Raw genomic sequence first — 20,738 nt, 5'->3', positions numbered from 1 at the left:
TGATGCACATTTCAAGGTTCTTTTGATCACATGATGGATGAGATAGAAATATCACTCTGTCGATTAAACCTATTATGGTGCCACGTTTTTGGCAGATGGGGTGTTGACAATAAAAGTTTAAATATCTGCCGAAAAAAGTTGCTTTGTGGAACCAATCAAAGGAGATATTATTATTTTTCAAATTTAGAGTTAGATCAAGAAAATTTAATTTATTATCTTTCCCAATTTCTACCGTGAATTGTAGGCGGGGATGGAACGAATTAAAAGTATTTAGTATGTGGTTATAAAGAGAAGGAGGAGCCGTCAATATGATGTCATCGACGTATCTTATGTAAAAAGATGGAGTGAATTTAGTATGTTAATGCGATTGTTCTGCTACACTTTAGACAACTCCACGCTTCCGTTACAATTTTCGACCCTGTACAATAATGAGATCTACAAATTTATAAGTTATTTTGATCCGTTCTTTTTTGTTATATAATACATAAAAAAATTTTAACATTTACAATAAGCTTCCTTCCATAAAAAAGTGAATTTTCACCTACAGATTTTACGACATAATAATATATTTCTCATTATCGACTTCCTGGGCTTATCTACCCAGTGAAGAAATAACTTCAAGATTAGCTGAATATAATATGGAAGGTAGCAGTCTTTCACGTCTTGAACATCACAAACTAAATTTCATCTAATAGACAGTCAATCTTTTAATTGTATGCGCTGAAGAAGGCTTAAAGAAAGAGCCGAAACGTACGCTATCATCGCTGCGTATCATTATCTATGTAAACTATCTTTATATTAAAGTTTACTCATTTAAATAAATATGCGCTTTATTAACTGCGCCCGGACTCTCATCGCCAACTCATTTTGAGACTCTAATTAGTTATTCAATTTTAGCAGAGCCGTAACGATTGTTTTTTACTTTAATTCAATCATTTAATTAAAAATATAAAATAGTTATAAAAGAAAAATTCCTAATGTCATTTTACTAGATTTCGATGCTTTTACAATAACATTTATTAATTTAAACAAGTATTCTTCTACTCTTGATTCAAAATTACCATTAACTACTTTTAATACAATAAATAAAAGTGACAACAAATTGTCATTATAGGTATTATTGGTTGTATCGTGTATGAATGAGTAAATGGAAATTACTTCGATCTGAATTATAAATATTTCCAGATCCAAACTGTTCAATTAAAGGTTTTACTGGTTTTAAAAATTTATCAGTAGTATTTTGCAAATCAATAAAATTTTCCAATGTTTTTCTAGTGATAAACTTCGTAACTTTTCTTGAAACAATTTGGTGAAACTTCTTAAATCTTGATATCCAACTTTTTTTGTTAATAATATTTTAATAAACAACGACCGCCGACTAAAACTTTCACATTGCTATTTAATCTTTATTTATAGAAGAAATTAAATGTTAAAGAAATAAAAAGAAAGCTGGGGACATATTTTAAAAATATTTGGAAAATCTCTCTCTAAATACACACATATGTATATGTAGTTATAAAGTACACAGAAACTATAAAAATTTCACTTTTAAAAGTTTCTTATATTATTTTGACGATAATTACTTATCGCACATAATACGGACGAGCACGGGAAGCGCGTGCGCGCGCGTGTGCGTGCGTGTGTATGCGTGTGTGTATGCGTGTGTGTGTATGCGTGTGTGTGTGCGTGCGTGTGTCTGCGTGCGTGTGTGCGTGCGTGCGTGCGTGTGTGTGTGTGTGTGTGTGTGGCGCGTGTGCGTGCGTGCGTGTGTGTTTTATTTTAATTTGTAGGTAAATATCTTTGAAATTAAGCAAAATTAGCGAATTAAGCAAAAAAAAGTTTGGACTAAAGTTGTAATATTTCGAGGAAAAAAGAAGCTACAGACTTTTTCCTAAGGGAATTTCAAAGTCGTTTGAAGATCATTTATCTTTTTTTAAATGAAATTACATCAAATTTTTTTACATAAATCTATTCCTCGCAATATTCACTATAAAAAGTTATAAAGGTAAGATGGTAAAAGTGAATAGTTTACGAAATATGGATTTTATACCTTAGTTTAACATAATCTCACATAAACTATGGAAAATGTCGTAAAATATTCATTTTCCGATGTTCTTACCTTAACACTTTTATGAATAAAATAATAAAAGAAATCAATTAATGTAAAGAAAACACATAGTTGTTTATAAGAAAAACTATGTAATTTGCAACTAGCAGCTATTTTCTAGGAGCATTTTCTCTCCATGTCTCTTATTTTTATCTCTACTCCCTCTCTCTGTTCGAGATCGCAACCGTAAGCGCGCAATCACCTTTCGTAAATGGCGCGTTTTGCCAAACACTCCGCGCAGAATCACGCGCGCGCACAGCAACGATGCGCAAAGAGCGCTATCGACACGCTTTTTTGCAACGACTTTCTAGAAGGCTCTCACCCGCGCATTAGCGGAAGGCCCGCTAACCGTCGGGGAACCTTCTGGAACGTCAAAGACAATAAAAGGATGTCGCGGTGCCCATTCGACACAGTCGCTCATAAACTCCCCACGCGAAACCCATGAGAAACAAACTCGCATTTCGTACTTTGTTCGCCTGAACGGAAAGATAATTAATGTTAAGTGTACATTATAGTTGTGAATAATAAAGAATTGTGTCTTGTCAAACAGTCGTAATTTGACACTACCGGATCGCTCTCCAAATCCACACCTTAGTCGTGAACATTTATGGTCCTTCGAGCCGGATCCGCGTTTGCCGTACAGCGTTCGTGTCTGAATCACCTGAAAACCAGTGAAACGTATTAGCCAACCCAAATGCATTTCCTAAAGCAAGATGGAAAGGGAAATGGAGGACCTGATCGACAGCCAACGGAAGACACACGGACTCATGGTACGCATCGTCGAAAACTTAAAAGAATTGGGCCAAGCCAACATTACCTCCGGCGCCGTACAGGCACGTTTAGATAAGCTGGAAAAATACTGGTCCAAGTACGAAAAACAACACGAGATCCTTCGCACCGACTACGGGGAAGACATCAGAAAGCACGATTACACGAAAAAGGATCACTTCGAAGTTGCAGAGGAAGCGTACCTTAATTAGAAGGGCGTTCTCCTCGATTATGCTGCCAGCCTTGCCAACGAGAACCAAGTCGCAAAGACCTCCACGTCAAGAGTTGACTCATCGGGATCTCGAATCACGCTGCCCAGGATTCAGCTGCCCCACTTCTCCGGAAAGTACGAAGATTGGCCAGCCTTTCGGGATCTATTCCAGTCCATCATTGGAAATGACGGCAATCTCTCTGACGTGGAAAAACTGCATTATCTCAAGGTGAGCCTGAAAGCAGACGCCGAGTCTGTGATAAAAAATCTGCCCACGACCTCGGAAAACTACCGTCACGCATGGACAATCTTGCGCGAGCAATTTGAGAACAAGCGACTGTTAGTGCGGTCGTGTCTCGCAAAATTCGTCGCACTACCAAAATTGAAAGCGGAATCCGCGCCCGAATTGCGCAAGATCCTTCACGGCGCGACCACAACGGCAGGCACTCTGGACAGCATCGACCGACCAATTTCAAGCACCGAAGACCTCTTCGTTTTCTCAATCGTGGAGCTACTCGACACCCGCACTCGGCGCAAATGGGAGAACTCTATCAACGACTCCCCAGAACCGCCAACCTTCGCAACGTTGCAGCGATTTCTCGAGCGTAGGCTGCAAACATTGGAGGCAGTTCAACCAGGAAAAATTGAGCCCGGCGCGAACAAATCTAACGAAAGTACGAGTCGATCTACGCGCACGCTACACACTCAGAAACGCGATTTCGGATCAACGCGATGCAGCCTCTGTAAGAAGGAACACACACTAATGCAATCCGAGGAGTACAAAACAAAGAAGACTCGGGAAGGAAGGCAATTTGTCGACTCAAATAACCTTTGCACCAACTGCCTGGGGAAACACAAATTCAACGACTGTCCGTCCAGATGATCATGCTCCGTGTGCGCACAACGTAATCACACCTCACTTCACGACGCATACCGGCAAGCCCCGATCGAGGCGGAGACCTCAAAGACGTCTTACGTCGCACACAACCTATCACGGTCAAAACCTGTTGTTTTACTTGCTACCGCTCGCGTACGCGTCGCCGACCGCTTCGGCAATTTTCACACGGCATGCGCACTTGTAGACCAAGGGTCCAAAACAACACTCATATCGGAAAACCTAGCTCAGCGACTGAAATTACAGCGGCACTACACCTCGGTAGCAGTGTTCGGCGTAGGAGGCCAGCAGACGAACACTGCCAAAGGACGCGTGCACGTAAGAATCTCATCGCGGTCAGGAAGAGATTCAGTAACGTTATCAGAGTTAATTCTTCCACGGCTTACGGGATACGCGAGCGTCTCAGATGCTCCTTCAGACGAGTGGTCTCACGTTCGTGATCTCGACCTCGCCGATCCCGATCTCACATCGTCCGACCCGATTGACATCCTGCTGGGGGCAGACATCTATGCAGACATACTGCGCAACGGCCTGCGCAAGGGCTCCAGATCGCAACCCATAACTCAGCAGACAATCTTCGGCTGGATCCTATCTGGAAAATTCAAAACCGGAGAAGATACCGAACAGATCGCCACTCACCAGTGCATAGTTGGCGATTCACTTTCTGCTCTCGTCCGCAGATTCTGGGAGCAAGAGGAACCTCCTTCGACTGTCACCTCTCTCACCAGAGAGGAGCAAGAATGCGAAGACCTCTACGTCACAACGCACACACGAAATCCCGACGGCCGCTACGTCGTCAGATTGCCTGTGCAGCCAACACTTCCAGATCTGTCGGAAATCCGAGCAGCAGCACAACGATTTTTGCTGCACACCGAACGGCGCTTTGCAAAGGATCGTCAGTTCTACGAATTGTACAAGGAATTCATGGAAACTTACGCGCAACTTAACCACATGTTACCGGCGAGCACAACTTCGCATGCTGACTCAAGGAAAGCCTGTTATCTTCCACATCACGGAGTGCTTCGGAAAGCCAGCTTCTCAACGCGTCTTCGAATGGTGTTCGAATGGATCCTGGACCGGTCCTTCAGGCACTTCCCTCAATCAGCACCTCATGATCGGGACGAATTTGCTGCCAGCATTGACCGACATCCTCCTCCGATGGCAACATCGGTATGTGATAGCCACCGATGTGGAAAAGATGTACTGGCAGATCCTGGTACATAAAGACGACAGAAGTCTGCAACGCATTTTGTGGAGAAACACTGCTACTTCAGAAATCACAGAATATAATCTCAACACGGTGACTTACGGATTAGCGTGCGCTCCATTCCTCGCTATTCGCACTCTGCATCAATTGGCTCACGACGATGGCAAAAAATATCCGTAGGGTGCTAATTACGTTACTTCAAGACATCTATGTCGACGACATTCTAACCGGCACCGATTCCATTGAGGAAGCAATGCAAATCCAGCAACAACTAATCCAACTCTGCGAGGCAGGCGGCTTTCCTTTGAAAAAATGGGCTGCAAATTCCACAAAGAGTTAGTAACACACTTACCAGAAGAAGACAGGATGACAGTGGACTCCCGGTCCTGGACGTCATTGGAAGTGGCACACTCCATGTTGAATCTCCTGTGGAACCCAACAACGGACAGCTTTTCATTCGCCGTAAAACGCCCTGAAGAAACTGCAATCACGAAGCGAACAATTCTGTCACAAACGGCGCAATTGTTTGATCCACTAGGATGGCTCACTCCAGTAATCATCCACGCAAAGATAGCCATACAATCTGCATGGTTACTAGGCCTCGATTGGGACACCACCCTGCCAGAACATGAAGCGGATAGATGGCGCAAGTTGTAGAGTGAGCTTCCTCTCTTATCGACAATCCGGATTCCAAGAGCCTTGAGTAAAGAAGCGTCCACTCAGGTCAGATCAGTACACGGTTTCGCGGACGCCTCAGAGCGCGCATTCGCAGCCGTGCTGTACCTGAAAACTGAAGACAAAAATGGAAGGGCGTCTGTATCCTTAATAACCGCCAAAAGTAAGGTTTCACCGACCAAAAAGTCTCGTTACCTCGACTGGAATTATGTGCTGCCACACTCCTCGCACGCCTGGCCTTTCACACGGCGTCGACGCTCAACCTCCTCGATTCACCGCTGTATCTTTGGACCGATTCAATGATAACGCTGGGCTGGATACAGGGCCATCCATTCAAGTGAAAGACATACGTCGCCAACAGAGTTGCCGAAATTCAAAGCTTACTTCCAAGGGCACACTGGAATCATCTCCCTGGTAGTCAAAATCCCGCCAATTGCGCATCCAGGGGTTTACTGCCAAGCGAGTTGACACATCACGCACTCTGGTGGACCGGACCTCCTTTCCTTCTGGACGCACACTCTCTTCAAGGCAACGGAAGTCACACGGAGCCATCTGCTGACTGTCAAAAGGAGCAAAGAACCTCGTCACTAACTGTCATGACGACTCCCGAAGATCATTTCTTACTGAAAAAGTTTTCGAACTTAAGCAAACTCTTGCGAGTAACCGCATGGTGTCTTCGGTGGCTGCCCAAGAACAGACGCAGGACTGTACACAAGCCAATGGGTCACAGCAAAGGACACGCCGAACCACCTTCCGCAGCAGAGATTATCGAGGCAGAGAAATTGTGGATTCGCTGGGTCCAATCTGCAACTTATAAAAGGGAAGTAACCTTGTTGTTGTCAGCCTCACCTCTTCCCACACGGAGCACCTTAACCTGCCTCAAACCGTTCGTGGATCGGGAAGGAATTCTGCGAGTCGGAGAAAGACTCTGACACTCCCTTCTCTTCTTCGACGAGAGGCATCCTATTGTACTTCCTCCTACGTCCAAGCTGTCAATACTAATAATCGAATCTTGCCACAAAAAATCACTTCACGGCGGAACGCAACTAACCTTGAACATGGTACGTCAACGATTTTGGATTCTGCGGGGAAGGAGTCTCACAAAGCATTGCATACATCGTTGCATCACGTGCATGCGATGGCGGGCGGTAATCTCAGAGCAGCTGATGGCGGATCTGCCACGCACCCGTGTGACTCCAGTGACCATTCGAGGTCACTGGAGTCGACTACGCAGGACCCGTCTTTGTAAAAACATCTCCAGGGCGTGGACAAAAAACGGCAAAGGCATTCCTTGTCATCTTCGTCTGCATGAGCTCGCGAGCAGTGCACTTGGACGTCGCATCAAACTATACAGCCGAAGTATTCATAGCCGCCTTTCGCCGATTCACGTCACGTCGAGCTATGTGCGCTGAGTTACACAGCGACTGTGGTACAAATTTCATCGGCGTTGATGCAGAATTGCGAAGACTCTTCAAGGCCAGTAGTGTCGAAGGAAAGGCAATCGCCAAAGAAATGGCAAACAATCGAGTCCAATGGCGGTTCAATCCTCCGGCGGCCAATTTCGGTGGCATATGGGAGGCAGTCGTGAAATCAACCAAATACTATCTGCGGAGAGTCGCGATACCAAACTCACGTACGAAGAAATGGCCACACTGCTAGCTCAGATTGAAGCGTGCCTTAATTCAAGGCCTCTGACCGCACTCACCGACGACCCAGACGATCTGTCAGCACTCACGCCAGGTCACTTGTTGATCGGCTCCGCACTCACAGCACTTCCGGAGCCCACGTTACTGGATACAAATACAACACGGTTATCGAGATGGCAACAAATGCAGCAAATGCGCGACCATTTCTGATCGCGCTGGTCTCACAAGAGTTCATACAGAGCCTCATTCCAAGGCCAAAGTGAACGAAGACAACCTCAGAATCCAACCTAGACGACTATGTTTACTTCTGCAAGAAACATCACCGCCCTCGAAGTGGCCGCTCGCTCGAATCGTGGCCACACATCCCGGCGCCGACGGGCTAGTCCGCATGGTAACTGTGCGCACCGCAACCTCGAAATTCACGAGACCCATCACAAAACTCGTACTCCTGCTACTGGCGTCACAGGGTGAGACTGACAATTCGCAGAAATAACAACAAAAAAAAACTTTGCGTCTTCCGATTATTACATATCGTCATTCTCGCGTACATATTTTCATTAACCTTATCTTGCATTGTATTACGTGCCTCATGTTGAGTTACTCCGGCCGTCAACACCGGTCGCAATGCACTTTACGTGCCATAGTAATCCGGGCGCTAATCACACTTATCACCATCACATTCCATCCGCCGAATCCAGCGGAACCATAACCGGTCTCCAACCGCATGAACGCCCGCATCGAATCAACGTTGCAAAAGTCCACTCACAAAAGCATAAACGCATTCCGAGAGCAGCATGACTCCCCCCCCACAAGGCGGCGCGATGATCGTATTAGTTGTCACTCGCATGTCATTAAGTCACATCGCATGATCCATCGCACGATGTGAGGCGGGCGGTATGTTCGAGATCGCGACCGTAAGCGCGCAATCATCTTTCGTAAATGGCGCGTTTCACCAAACACTCCGCGCAGAATCACGCGCGCGCACAGCAACGATGCGCAAAGAGCGCGAGCGCTATCGACACGCTTCCTCGCAACGCCCAATGAACGCCGATTACGATCGCGGAAATCGAAGGTGGCACGCGACAATTCGTCGAATCCGTCTTTGACTTTCTAGAAGGCTCTCACCCGCGCATTAGCGGAAGGCCCAATCCGCTAACCGTCGGGGAATCTTCTGGAATGTCAAAGACAATAAAAGGATGTCGCGGTGCCCATTCGACACAGTCGCTCATAAACTCCACACGCGAAACCCATGAGAAACGAACTCGCATTTCGTACTTTGTTCGCCTGAACGGAAAGATAATTAATGTTAAGTGTACATTATAATTGTGAATAATAAAGAATTGTGTCTTGTCAAACTGTCGTAATTTGACACTACCGGATCGCTCTTCAAATCCACACCTTAGTCGTGAACACTCTCTCATTCCTCTCTTCCCTCCCTTTCATTTCTTTTAGCCCTTCTTATTCCCCTCCAATATTTCTACCTTTTTCGCTATTTTTTCAATGTCTTCTCTTAACACACACCTTTCTCTCCTCCCTCCACTCCTTTGCCTGCTCCCTATGATCCCTTCTCAATTCCTCCATCTCCTCCTTTAACCTATTTTCCTGCTGCTTTATCTCCTCACTTAATTTCCCTATCATTCTTTCGACCTCCTCTCTCATTTTCTTAATCATCCCTCTCAGATCCTTATCTATATCCATTTCCCCCTTTTCTTTTTCTTTTTCCGGAGACCTAGTTGTTATATTACTTCTCTTAAAAATATCCTCCCTAATTGAGGCCTATATAAGGCTTAGAACATTTTCTGTGGGTTCGTTTTGTAGGCTTTGAAGAGACCTTCAAAATGCGCCTACAGAAAATGTTCTAGGCCTTATATAGGCCTTAATTTTCGCAATCAAGTTTAAACGTTTTTCGCGAAAATTAAGGCCTGTATAAGACCTAGAACATTTTCTGTAGGCGCATTTTGAAGGTCTCTTCAAAGCCTACAAAACGAACCCACAGAAAATGTTCTAAGCCTTATATAGGCCTCAATTGTTTAATTCAAAGTTTAAACGTTTTTCGCGAAAATTAAGGCCTGTGTAAGTCGTAAAGCATTTTCTGTGGGCGCATTTCAAAAATCTCTTCAAGGCCTACAAAATGAGCCTACAGAAAATGTTCTACGACTTATAAGCCTTTTTTTGTAGGTCTTGAAGAGACCTTTAAAACGCGCCCTCAGAAAATGTTCTACGACTTATACAGGCCTTAATTTTCGCAAAAAACGTTTAAACTTTGAATTCAAAAATTAAGGCCTGCGTAAGTCGTAGAGCATTTTCTGAAGGCTCATTTTGTAGTTCTTGAAGAGACATTTAAAACGCGCCCAAAGAAAATGTTCTAGTCCTTATACAGGCCTTAATTTTCACGGAAAACTTTTAAACTTTGATTGCAAAAATTAAGGTCTAGAAGAGTAGGCGCGTTTCGAAGGTCTCTTCAAGACCTACAAAACGAGCCGACTGAAAATGTTCTAGGCCTTATAGAGGCCTTAATCTTTTCAAGTTTAAACGTTTATCGGGAAAATTCAGCAATCTATAAGTCCTATAGCAACGATCCTTTAATATTTTTTTTCTTTATTAATATTTTTTTACAGAAACCAGCTTATTAAAGAGTTAATTTGCTAATTAAATTTTAAAGTAATAATATGTTAAAAATATTAAAATAATGATATGTTCTAAATAATATTATTGTGTTTTATCCGCGATTAATACTTTTTGACAGAAATCAGCTAATATTTGTCAAAAATATTATTTGAATTTAAAGTATTATAATATATTATTCAAAATGTATTATATAATTTTAATTTTTATAACATATTATTTTAAAATTTAATTATCAAATTAACGCTTTAATCAGCTGATTTCTGTCAAAAAGTATTAATAAAACGTAATTTGATAATTAAATTTTAATATAATTATTTTTCTTCAATTCTTATTCGATTAAATAAATATATATTTTGTGAAAAATGCGTTTCAAGATCTATCATCTCAGTATATGTTATTACAAATTAATTGTGAAAACTAATTAATAATTTCATTAGTTTTCTGATATCGATCGCGATTGTGTGTAGACAACGATCTTTTTATGAATTATGCGTAACTATATACATATATAAGAAAACTACAGTTTATTAATGTAATAAGAATGAAAACAGTAAACAGTAGATTAATGTAATATAGAATAAAATAAATTTTCGTCCACCGAGATACTAAGTCTTCTTTTAAATTAATTAATGTTTTATTTTATGTGTAATTGAAATTGATGCTAAAAAGCAGCTTTTATATATTAATATTTTTTACGGACATCAAACATATTTTACATGTTGTTGTAGTCGATCGTCAGAAAAACGACTTAAAATTTTATATATGATTTTAATGTAATCAATAATGAAAACAATTATATTGCTTTAAAATTTGTTTTTATGGTAATAAATTATTACTAAATAGTAATTATTACTAAATACCTCTATATTAAAAAATATAAAAGCTGAGGAACATAATGTTTAATAACTCGAATCACCACACCGTTGAATCCTTAATTAAATTTTTTGTGCAAAAACTTAAGTCGTTTTTCGAGCAAACGGCTCATATACATTATATACAGAAATCTGAGCGATTAACTGTGAATTTAACGCGCAATGACATCGACAGCGCGCTGACATCGACTGGCGCGTTGGTGACGGTGCGCCGTTGAAACCGCGCAATACAAAATATTATTTTAAAACCTTAAAATAGTTAGGAAATTAGCGAGACTGAACAGATTTATTGTTTAGATGAATATCAACACAGTGGTAAGCGAATTTTGAAAGACGATTTAAGTCGACTTAAGTGGTTCTTCGAGCGAACGGCTCTCAAATATATTACTTCTTAATTAAATAAATATACACTCATTCCAAAAAAAGCGGTACACTTAAAATTTGGGAAAAAATTATCAAATTTCAAATGACAATAACTTCGTAAATAATAAAGATAGAAAGGTTTATAAAAAACGAAAATGAAGCTTGGAATCTCTACTTTAAGAATCTATTCATTTTAATGTTGCGAGAGAAATTTATTGAAAATGGCGGATGACAAAACGAGAGCATGCAAAATTGAAGAATAATGGTCCGAGTTCGCTACGGCACATGGCGTGAGTCAAATGTCGTAACTCAATGGGATAAAAAGCATATGATAGTACAGAGTCTCCTCTTTAAAATGCTTTTTTAATCATCTCGATACGATGATTTTTCGCTGAGATATTCACAGTTGAATAAAAAGGCAACTTTTTACTTTCACAAGACAACCATCATTGAAAATGAGGAATACGGACTATACTAGGTCATAACGATACACACCGACTAAACAATGAAATTCAATAGACCAGATATTACATAGATCAAATATTACATTCACAAAGAAAAGAGAAAAAATAACATATCTGATCGACATCTCAATACCAAATGACGCAATAGAACACAAGCACAACGAGAAAATAGAAAAACACACACTAGCACAAGAAATGTAAAGAATATGAAAACAATAAAAAGTATACATAATACCACTAATAATATCAGTAATAGGCATAACACCGAACACGTTCAAAAAATACTTGACACAGCCAAAGCTACCTATATACAACCACGAAGAAGCACAAAAAGCCATTATACTAAAAACTTGCAATATAACAAGAACATGAGAGCAAAACTGGACTTGGCAGTGTCCCATCCAGTCGCTTCAGCACCCCTGAGAAGGAGAGTAAAAAGAAAAAAATTAATAAATAAGATGGTTTTTCAATTATGGCTTCCTCAAAGAAGAGGCTTTGCACATTGCTTCTTCACCATTTTATTTTGCTCATTAAGATGGTTTTTTAATTATGGCAATGTACAAATTAAGCTTCCTCTATGAGAAAGCTATAATTGAAAAACCATCTTAATTAGCAAAATAAAATGGTGAGGAAACAATGTGCAAAGGACCCCGCACAAAACTTATGGAAATGGGTTCTCGGCAAATTTGTCTGAAACTTTGGGAAAATGTTGTTCGTGTCATTCTGATCAAAAGTTCTCATGGCAACAACTCTCGTTAAAGCAGTATTTTAGCTCCAGGAGACCTCAAAGATGGATATTTTATCACGCGATCACAGATAATTTCACCGATTCAGGTTTCAGAATAATGATTAAAAGTGTGTGTATATATACATATATATATTGTGACGCGAGCCCGACGACGCCCAGGCCTAACAATACTTGTTATAAACTTGGATAAATATAATCATCTAACATCGCATTACTGGGAATATTTTTTATCCTGTCATTGTATGTTGTAGTATTTTCTCTTCAGTATTTTTCAAATAATTGCAGTAAAGCTCAAATATATTTTATTATTTTCATCACAATATATTAATACGCCCTTTTCTTTTCTCTTCTATTTCGAATTTAGTTTGTGCTGAGAAAAGAGCGCGATCAGTAATCGATGATTCAGAATGGCTTGGCGAAACAGATTACGTTGTTATATCTGTGATGGCGCTTTTCTACCGGCACAAATGAGTCGAATAGATGGGGATGAAAATGCTGCTCGCCGCGAAATCGCTATTGTTAGACGTGATTCTTTTAACAGACCAGCTCTTGAAATAACAGATCGAACAAGGCTCTGCATTAATTGTAATCGATCCGTTCTTGATGAGATACGCATAATAGAACACGATCCCACTTGCCTTCGACTTAATGTTTTGACACAAACTGCTAATCGTACCTGCATTATATGCAATGTTGAAGAAGATGTTCACAAGATTTCTGCCGATTGTCGAGTAAATGTTTTTATTTTGTGCAATATTTATATTCCTGAGAATGTCAGATCATGTCAACATTATCTTGACGATAGAGGTTTTTTCCTGGAGCCATTATTATGTGGTTTACGATTTATAAACAGACCGTATGTTCTTAAAGGTCCACAACTTGCGATTCTTCTGCAAGGACTTCGCAATGTCGCTGTGAATAAGCGCAGATTCGTTGATGAAAATAGTCTCACAGATTCTGAATTCTCATCATTCTCTCCCGTGACAAAAGAGCAATTTTTAGAACTCTTTAACTATTGTGATAGAGTAGTTTGCAATGGGGGTCACAGGTACGTATCGAAAAAGGATCTCTTGGTGTTTTTATGTAAGCTACGACAGGGTTTATCTGATGACTTTTTACAAGTTATTTTCGAGTATCCAAGTAGACAAGCGACAAGTATGGCAATTTCTACTGTTCGCCAATCTCTAATGCAACGATTTGTTCCGGAAAACATTGGTCTTAATTCAATTACTAGAGAAAATTATATTGCAAGACACGTACCTGAATTCGTTAATGAATTGTACAATGCTAATCCAAACATTTCTCGTGTAATTGCTGCGATCGATGGAACTTATAGTTATATACCCAAAAGTAGTAATTTTCGCACATTACGTCAGTCTTTTTCGCATTCAAAGTAAAAAGTTGCCTTTTAATTCAAATGTGAATATCTCAGCGAAAAATCATCGTATCGAGATGATTAAAAAAGCATTTTAAAGAGGAGACTCTGTACTATCATATGCTTTTTATCCCATTAAGTTACGACATTTGACTCACGCCATGTGCCGTAGCGAACTCGGACCATTATTTTTCAATTTTGCATGCTCTTGTTTTGTCATCCGCCATTTTCAATAAATTTATCTCGCAACATTAAAATGAATAGATTCTTAAAGTAGAGATTCCAAGCTTCATTTTCGTTTTTTATAAACCTTTCTATCTTTATTATTTACGAAGTTATTGTCATTTGAAATTTGATAATTTTTTCCCAAATTTTAAGTGTACCGCTTTTTTTTGGAGTGAGTGAAAATATTAATATAGCGACTAATTAAATTTTAAAATAATAATATGTTATAAAAATTAAAATAGCAATATGTTGTGAATAATATGTTGTAATATCTTATCTTCTATTAATATTTTTGTTACAGAAATCAGCTGATTAAAACGTCAATTTGCTAATTAATTTTTAAAATAAGAATATGTTATAACATTTAAAATAATATGTTTTAAATAATGTATTATAATTCCTTAAACTCGATTAATATTTATAACAGCTATCAGCTGATTTCTGTCAAAAAATATTAATGACAGATAAGGCATTATAACATATTATTTATAACATTATTATTTTAATTTTTATAACATTTTTATTTTAAAATTTAATTAGCAATGTAATACTTTAATCATTTAATTTCTGTCAAAAAATATTAATCAAGTTTAAACAAACTTTATATAAAACCATCATTCTTTTTTATATAAAATCGAGGAATGGCGTAACGCGTGCTTGTGTTATTCTAGTCTTTTTCTAAAAAAAAACATTAATTCTCGCAAGTATTGTTGCCTCTTTTCCGCGAAAATGTTAATCAAGTTTAAAGTATTATAACATATTATTTAAAACATATTATTATTTTATTTAATTTTATTTTGGACTAACTGTCAAACTGGTAACTGCTAACCCTTGCGATGACAGCCTCTCCATGCTACAAATATAACACACAACGCGAATGTCAAAAATATTAATCAAGTTTAAAGTATTATAACACTACAAAAAAGATTGATACAATCCATAAAAACTTACCTTTTAAAAAAAAAGGTAAAAAAAGGCGCCAAGTATACGCGCGCCAGTGACAAATTAAAGTTGCAAAGCTATATAGAATTGTACTAGAAAAGTAATGATATCAAAAAAATTACGCCAAGTAAAAACAAGACCGAGACGTTTTCAAAACACTACCTATTGATGTCTCTTACGCAAGCTGTTCCCAAGATACGAAGCTTCAAAGTTGACATATTATCGGCATTCGCATTATCCAATGTACACCGCGGGGAGGTTGTTCAGTCAAATTTGTACATCAAATGGCCCTAAAAAGGCAGACTTTATGTGTGTATGTGTGTGTGGGTATGTGTGTGCTTTTTTAGTAATTTTCTCTAATTATTTTTCTTCTGATTATTTTAATGTAAGGGAAAAGATAAGAAAATGGTAGAGAAAGAGAGATAAAAGTTTTACTAAAGAAGCGCACGCACACGCGCACACACACACACACACACACACACACACACACACACACACACACACACACACACACACAAAGTCTGCTCTTTTTAGAGCCACTTGATATACAAATTCGACTGAACAACCTCCCCGCGATGTACATCGGGTAATGCAAATGCCGGCGGTATGTCAAATTTAAAGCTTTATATCTTGAGAACGGCTTGCGTAAAAGACATCAATAGGTAGTGTTTTGAAAACGTCTCGACAAGGGCTACAAGAATATACAATAAAAAATAGGGGGTTTCATTTAAGAAAACATCAATAACCTTGACCTGATCTTCAACAAATCACTCAAGGTCAAGTCCATATTTTCATCATCTGTCCCCCTTCAAGTCCTACAACTTTTGTCTGAAACATTTTTCCGTATCTTCCATATTTTTCGAGATGTTTGTCTGGGGAGATTAAAATGGGACACCCTGTATAATAACTATTTTTTTCTGCTACCAATCCTATTTCTTTCATCAAGTATATAATTATTGATATAAAATAGGAATGAAAGCTAATAATAAATAACGTAAAGAGATTTCATGATAATGATATAATAAATGTATATTTTTGTTATTTATATTTTAGCTTTAATTTGCCTCCTTATTTTAAATCAATAATTGTATATTTATGAAAGAAATATGTAGTAGAATGATAGCATAACAAGAAAGTAATTATTATTATGCGTGCACGCGTACGCACATTTATACGTGCACCTATCCGCGAGTCTCTCTCCCTCTCTCTTTCTCTCTGTTAGAAATTGAGCCGAACTAACGACTGCGCATCTCAATCGCGATCAAAATGAGCGCGAGAGAGGCAAGCATTTCGCGCTTCTCGGTCTGCGCAGAAATCACGTGCACACCCTCTCTCAATCTCGCGTCGCGTCGAGAGCCGCGCGCTCGACCATGCGAGGCGCGCTAAGTCACCGTTGCCCGAATAGATCGGCACACACACACAAATACGCCGAATAACAACAAACAGATTTGTCCTCCGACTTTCCAGAAAACCGCTTATCCCTTTCGTTCGATACCAAAAAATGATCCTCATTTCAAGGAACTTTCTGGAAGGTCAAAAGCGCTAGCTCGGAGCCGGTAACACACACTCAACTCGCAGTCGTTCGCACTCGCAGTTCGTAGTAGCTTCTTTCCATTTTGTAAATTGTTCCGCACTTCCGTCGGACAATTAATTCGGTCGTACGCGCAATCGTCGCATAAAACTGAAGTCCTTAATTAAGTTCAATTCGCGCAAACATTGTGAAAATACTGTAAAACTTGTATATATTGTAAATAGACTTCCGTGCCGCCCCCCCCCCCAAGTAACCAAGTCGTCAACCTTTTTTTTCACTACCGAGACTTTCGTGGCTCACCACACCGCGATTCGCGCACGTAAAGATTGCACACTCTCTCATTCTCACACTCACTCACTCATTCCATCACTCTCTTTTTCTCTGTCTCTCACACACTCTCACTCCTACACAACACGATCGGTCGGTTTACAGATTATTACCATCGAACGAGCGACACCAACGTCATCTTGTATCAAACGTTGCAAACGTACATCCTCGAGTCGGAGAAATAAGTAAAATTTTCACATTTGATCACATTTGACACTTTACATTATGATATTTTCTCTTACAAAGCACGTACAGTAAAAATAAAAACACTTTTATTATATAATTCAAACTCAATCTTTCGATTAAGCCTAGTAAGAACTCGATCGCTTCAGCCGTTATTAAGCATTCGAAATCTAAGGTATTCTCAACTATCCGATTCGCGTAAAGATACACGGCGTGCCTCGCTGCTCTCGCGCGTGGTGTTGCTTGCGCGTTACTTGGCGCGAGACACTACCGTGTCTCTTGATATTATTTAAAACATATTATTATTTTATTTTATTTTGGATTAACTGTCAAACTGCTAACTGCTAACCCTCGTGATGACAGCCTTTCAATGTTACAAATATAACACACAACGCAAATCGACAGAGAGCCAATCGGAAAGGAGAGCATCGCGGAAAAGCGACAACAATGTCAATAACATGCCTTTTTTAGAAAGGGGAATAAACATTAAGACAAATTCGCGGCTCTCAATATCAAATATATATATAAAATATAAACCGGTTACAGAGCCCGCACGCGGATGTAATTGTGTTGGTTATAGCGAGAATTAATTTTTCGCTATAACAAACAATTGTGCACAAGGCACGAGTTTTTGCTTTTGGTAGGAATTGTTATATCTTTTATTATATAATATATTTTTAAATCTTTCGCCAGAAATGATTGCAGCGCACCTATAACCAGTTGGCAATACTTTCTCTTGTTTTTGGGTTGGATACAGTGAGCTCTTCCTTCTTTTTCCGGTTTCTTTTGTTCACTTTTTCTTCCTGTCTATGGCGTGCGAGCAATCACGTTTGTATCACTGTAATAAGGTGAAAATACAATATCTATTGTGCAATCCAGCAGAGAGATAAATGATTTCCACCCTTAACAGTTCCATAAAAAAAAAAAAATTTAACCTTTAAATAACTTTAAAAATCATCTTTTAGGAAAGAGTCAGTAGCGTCAACTTCTTTCCTTCTCGAAATTCTATAATTTTAATGGAACCTTTTTTTCGTATTTTGCTTAATTTCAGAGATATTTGGGGGAATTAAAATAAAACACCCTGTGCGTGCGTGCGTGCGTGCGTGCGTGTGTGCGTGCGTGTGTGTGTGTGTGCGTGCGTGCGTGCGTGCGTGCGTGCGTGTGTGTGTGTGTGTGTGTGTGTGTGTGTGTGTGTGTGTGTGTGTGTGTGTGTGTGTGTGTGTGTGTGTGTGTGTGTGTGTGTGTGTGTGTGTGTGTGTGTGTGTGTGTGTGTGTGCATATATACATATATTTTCATGACAAAAAATTTTAAAAATACGTGTAATGAGTCAAGCAACACATGACGAAGATTGAAAGAGACAAAAACGAATATAATTTTCTTGATAATTTAGAAATTTTTATCATTATTTAAAATATTTTTTTAAACATTGCTAAATATTTATATTATGTTATGCTTATTCTATACTCTGTATTTATGCTTATGCTGTATTTTGATAACGCTGTTTTCTTATCACATTTATATCACAAATTATTCAAGTTTAAAAAGAGAGACATCAAATAATATTAATTTTTTTATGTAAAAGATTAATTTTTTTAAGACAAAGCTTCTAAAACAAAGCGTCTAAAAAACTTAATTTTATTTTCTCGATTTTTGTGATTTTATTATGTGAAATAAACCTTTTGATTATTCTAACAACAGTTTAATTTTTCTTTTAATGTATTACAGATATTTTAATGCATTACATATATTAACAATAATTTATAATAGGTGACGAGTTGTAAAAATAAATTGATTCGTGCGGAGAAGCTGATAGGTGGATTAGGCGGAGAAAAAGATCGCTGGATTACAGTCACTGAGAAATTACAAATGTCATTCGAAGCATTGCCTGGTGATGTCCTGATATCTTGTGGTGTAATTGCATATCTGGGACTCTTCACAGCTATTTTTCGCGCTGAGAGTTTGGAAAAATGGCGAGTGTACGTAATGAATTCGAATATACCTTGCTCGCAAAAATACAACTTCGTCGAAGTATTGGGCTCGGAGATCAAGATTAATTCTTGGAACATATTTGGTTTGCCGCGAGACAGCTTCTCCATCGAAAATGCCATTATAATGGATAACTCGAACAGATGGAGCCTATTCATTGATCCACAAGGTCAAACCAATAAATGGATCCGCAATATGGAAAAAACAAATGAACTCGAAATCGTGAAACTAACCGACCATAATTATATGGATGTTATCGAGCAGGCAATCGAACACGGTATATTGCTATATATATTAAAGTGGTTCCATTTAAAAAAATATAAATTACTTTTAAGTGACCTTGAAAATCGTCCTTTAGGGAAATGTCTGTAGCGCCAATTTCTTTTCTTCGAAATTCTGCAACTTTTGTCTGAAACATTTTTTTCTAAAATACATTCTTCAAAAGATATTTGTCTGAATCTTTTACAATAGAACACCCTGTATATACATATACAAGGTGTTTTTAAATAAGAAAATTTTTAGGAAATAATTTTTTGTCAAAAATTAAGTAGAGTTTTTCATATAAACATGTACTTCTTCCTATATTCTCTCCCAGAGGAGTTACATTCCTCCATAGAAAAAAGTGAAAATTAAGTTTTAATATTTTTCTCAAATTTTGGACAAGTTAAAAAATGCAATTTGGTGGATATTTACCATTAATAAAAAGGATATTTATTAATCTTATTTTAATCTTCCCGTGTCGTTATAAAGGGATGACTAAACCCTATTCAATTTTTTATTAGAACTTTTTAACGCATCTGAATGTGATCATCTAAATATATGAATTAGAAAGCTTGATTTCTTTAAAAACTTTTTTATTTCTTTTATCTTTTTCGTAAACTAGATAGTTTTCAAGAAAAAAATTTAAAACCTAAACTTCCCCTTTGGAAAAATGTAATTCCTCAATAGGGGATATACATATATAGGAGTATATGTTTATATGTATGAAAAAAAATATATATTAGGTGTTCAAGAAAGGTGGAGACTTCTGAATAACTCCAAAAATATGCAAGATAGAAAAAAATGTTTCAGACAAAAATTGCAAGATTTCAAATGATGCATTATATAACAATATCAGTTTAAAAAAAATTTGTAATTTGTGTTACGTCCAGACTCAAGTAGGGAAGAGTCAGAGGGAGGGCGTAACTACTTATCTCTCGAACAAACGCATGCGGCACGTCTGTTCGAGTCGAACGAACGTCTGGGCCCAAATAGGTCAACGACCGCAAGGGTCGCTTTTACATTTTTTTAAAGGGCCGTTCGCTCGGTGGTCTCTTTTCGGCAAGAGAATCTAATCTCTTTTGCTCAGGATGAGACCTTGTGCGATTTAGGTTTGCGGGAATGAGTGGGAACGGGTTTGCTAATTAATAGAAATCATTGAAGTTAAAATTTTATAAATTTATTTTAATATATATATATATATATATATATATATATATATTGCGACAAAAATAAATTCTATACATGATAATAATAATAAACGGACTTATTCGCTAATAGAAGTGTGAGTGTGTGTGTGTATGGATCGCGGGTGATACATAGATA

General features: G+C 38.5%; 1 protein-coding gene across 1 annotated transcript in view; it reads left to right on the top strand.

Annotated features, from left to right (window-relative positions):
• LOC145946704 (dynein axonemal heavy chain 7-like) overlaps positions 1-20,738 on the top strand; it is a 200,218-nt gene that overhangs the window by 93,055 nt on the left and 86,425 nt on the right. The window contains exon 9 of the mRNA XM_083056463.1: positions 18,936-19,431. Coding sequence (XP_082912589.1) covers positions 18,936-19,431 — 496 coding nt within the window. The remainder of the gene's footprint in view (positions 1-18,935; positions 19,432-20,738) is intronic.

Source organism: Prenolepis imparis, unplaced genomic scaffold (genome assembly GCF_030444845.1).
Source record: "Prenolepis imparis isolate NDT839.2.m4 unplaced genomic scaffold, iyPreImpa1.0 SCAF_18, whole genome shotgun sequence".
NCBI classification, from domain to species: domain Eukaryota; kingdom Metazoa; phylum Arthropoda; class Insecta; order Hymenoptera; family Formicidae; genus Prenolepis; species Prenolepis imparis.
Note: the sequence above shows the minus strand (reverse complement) of the source record. Positions and strands in the feature narration are given on the sequence as shown.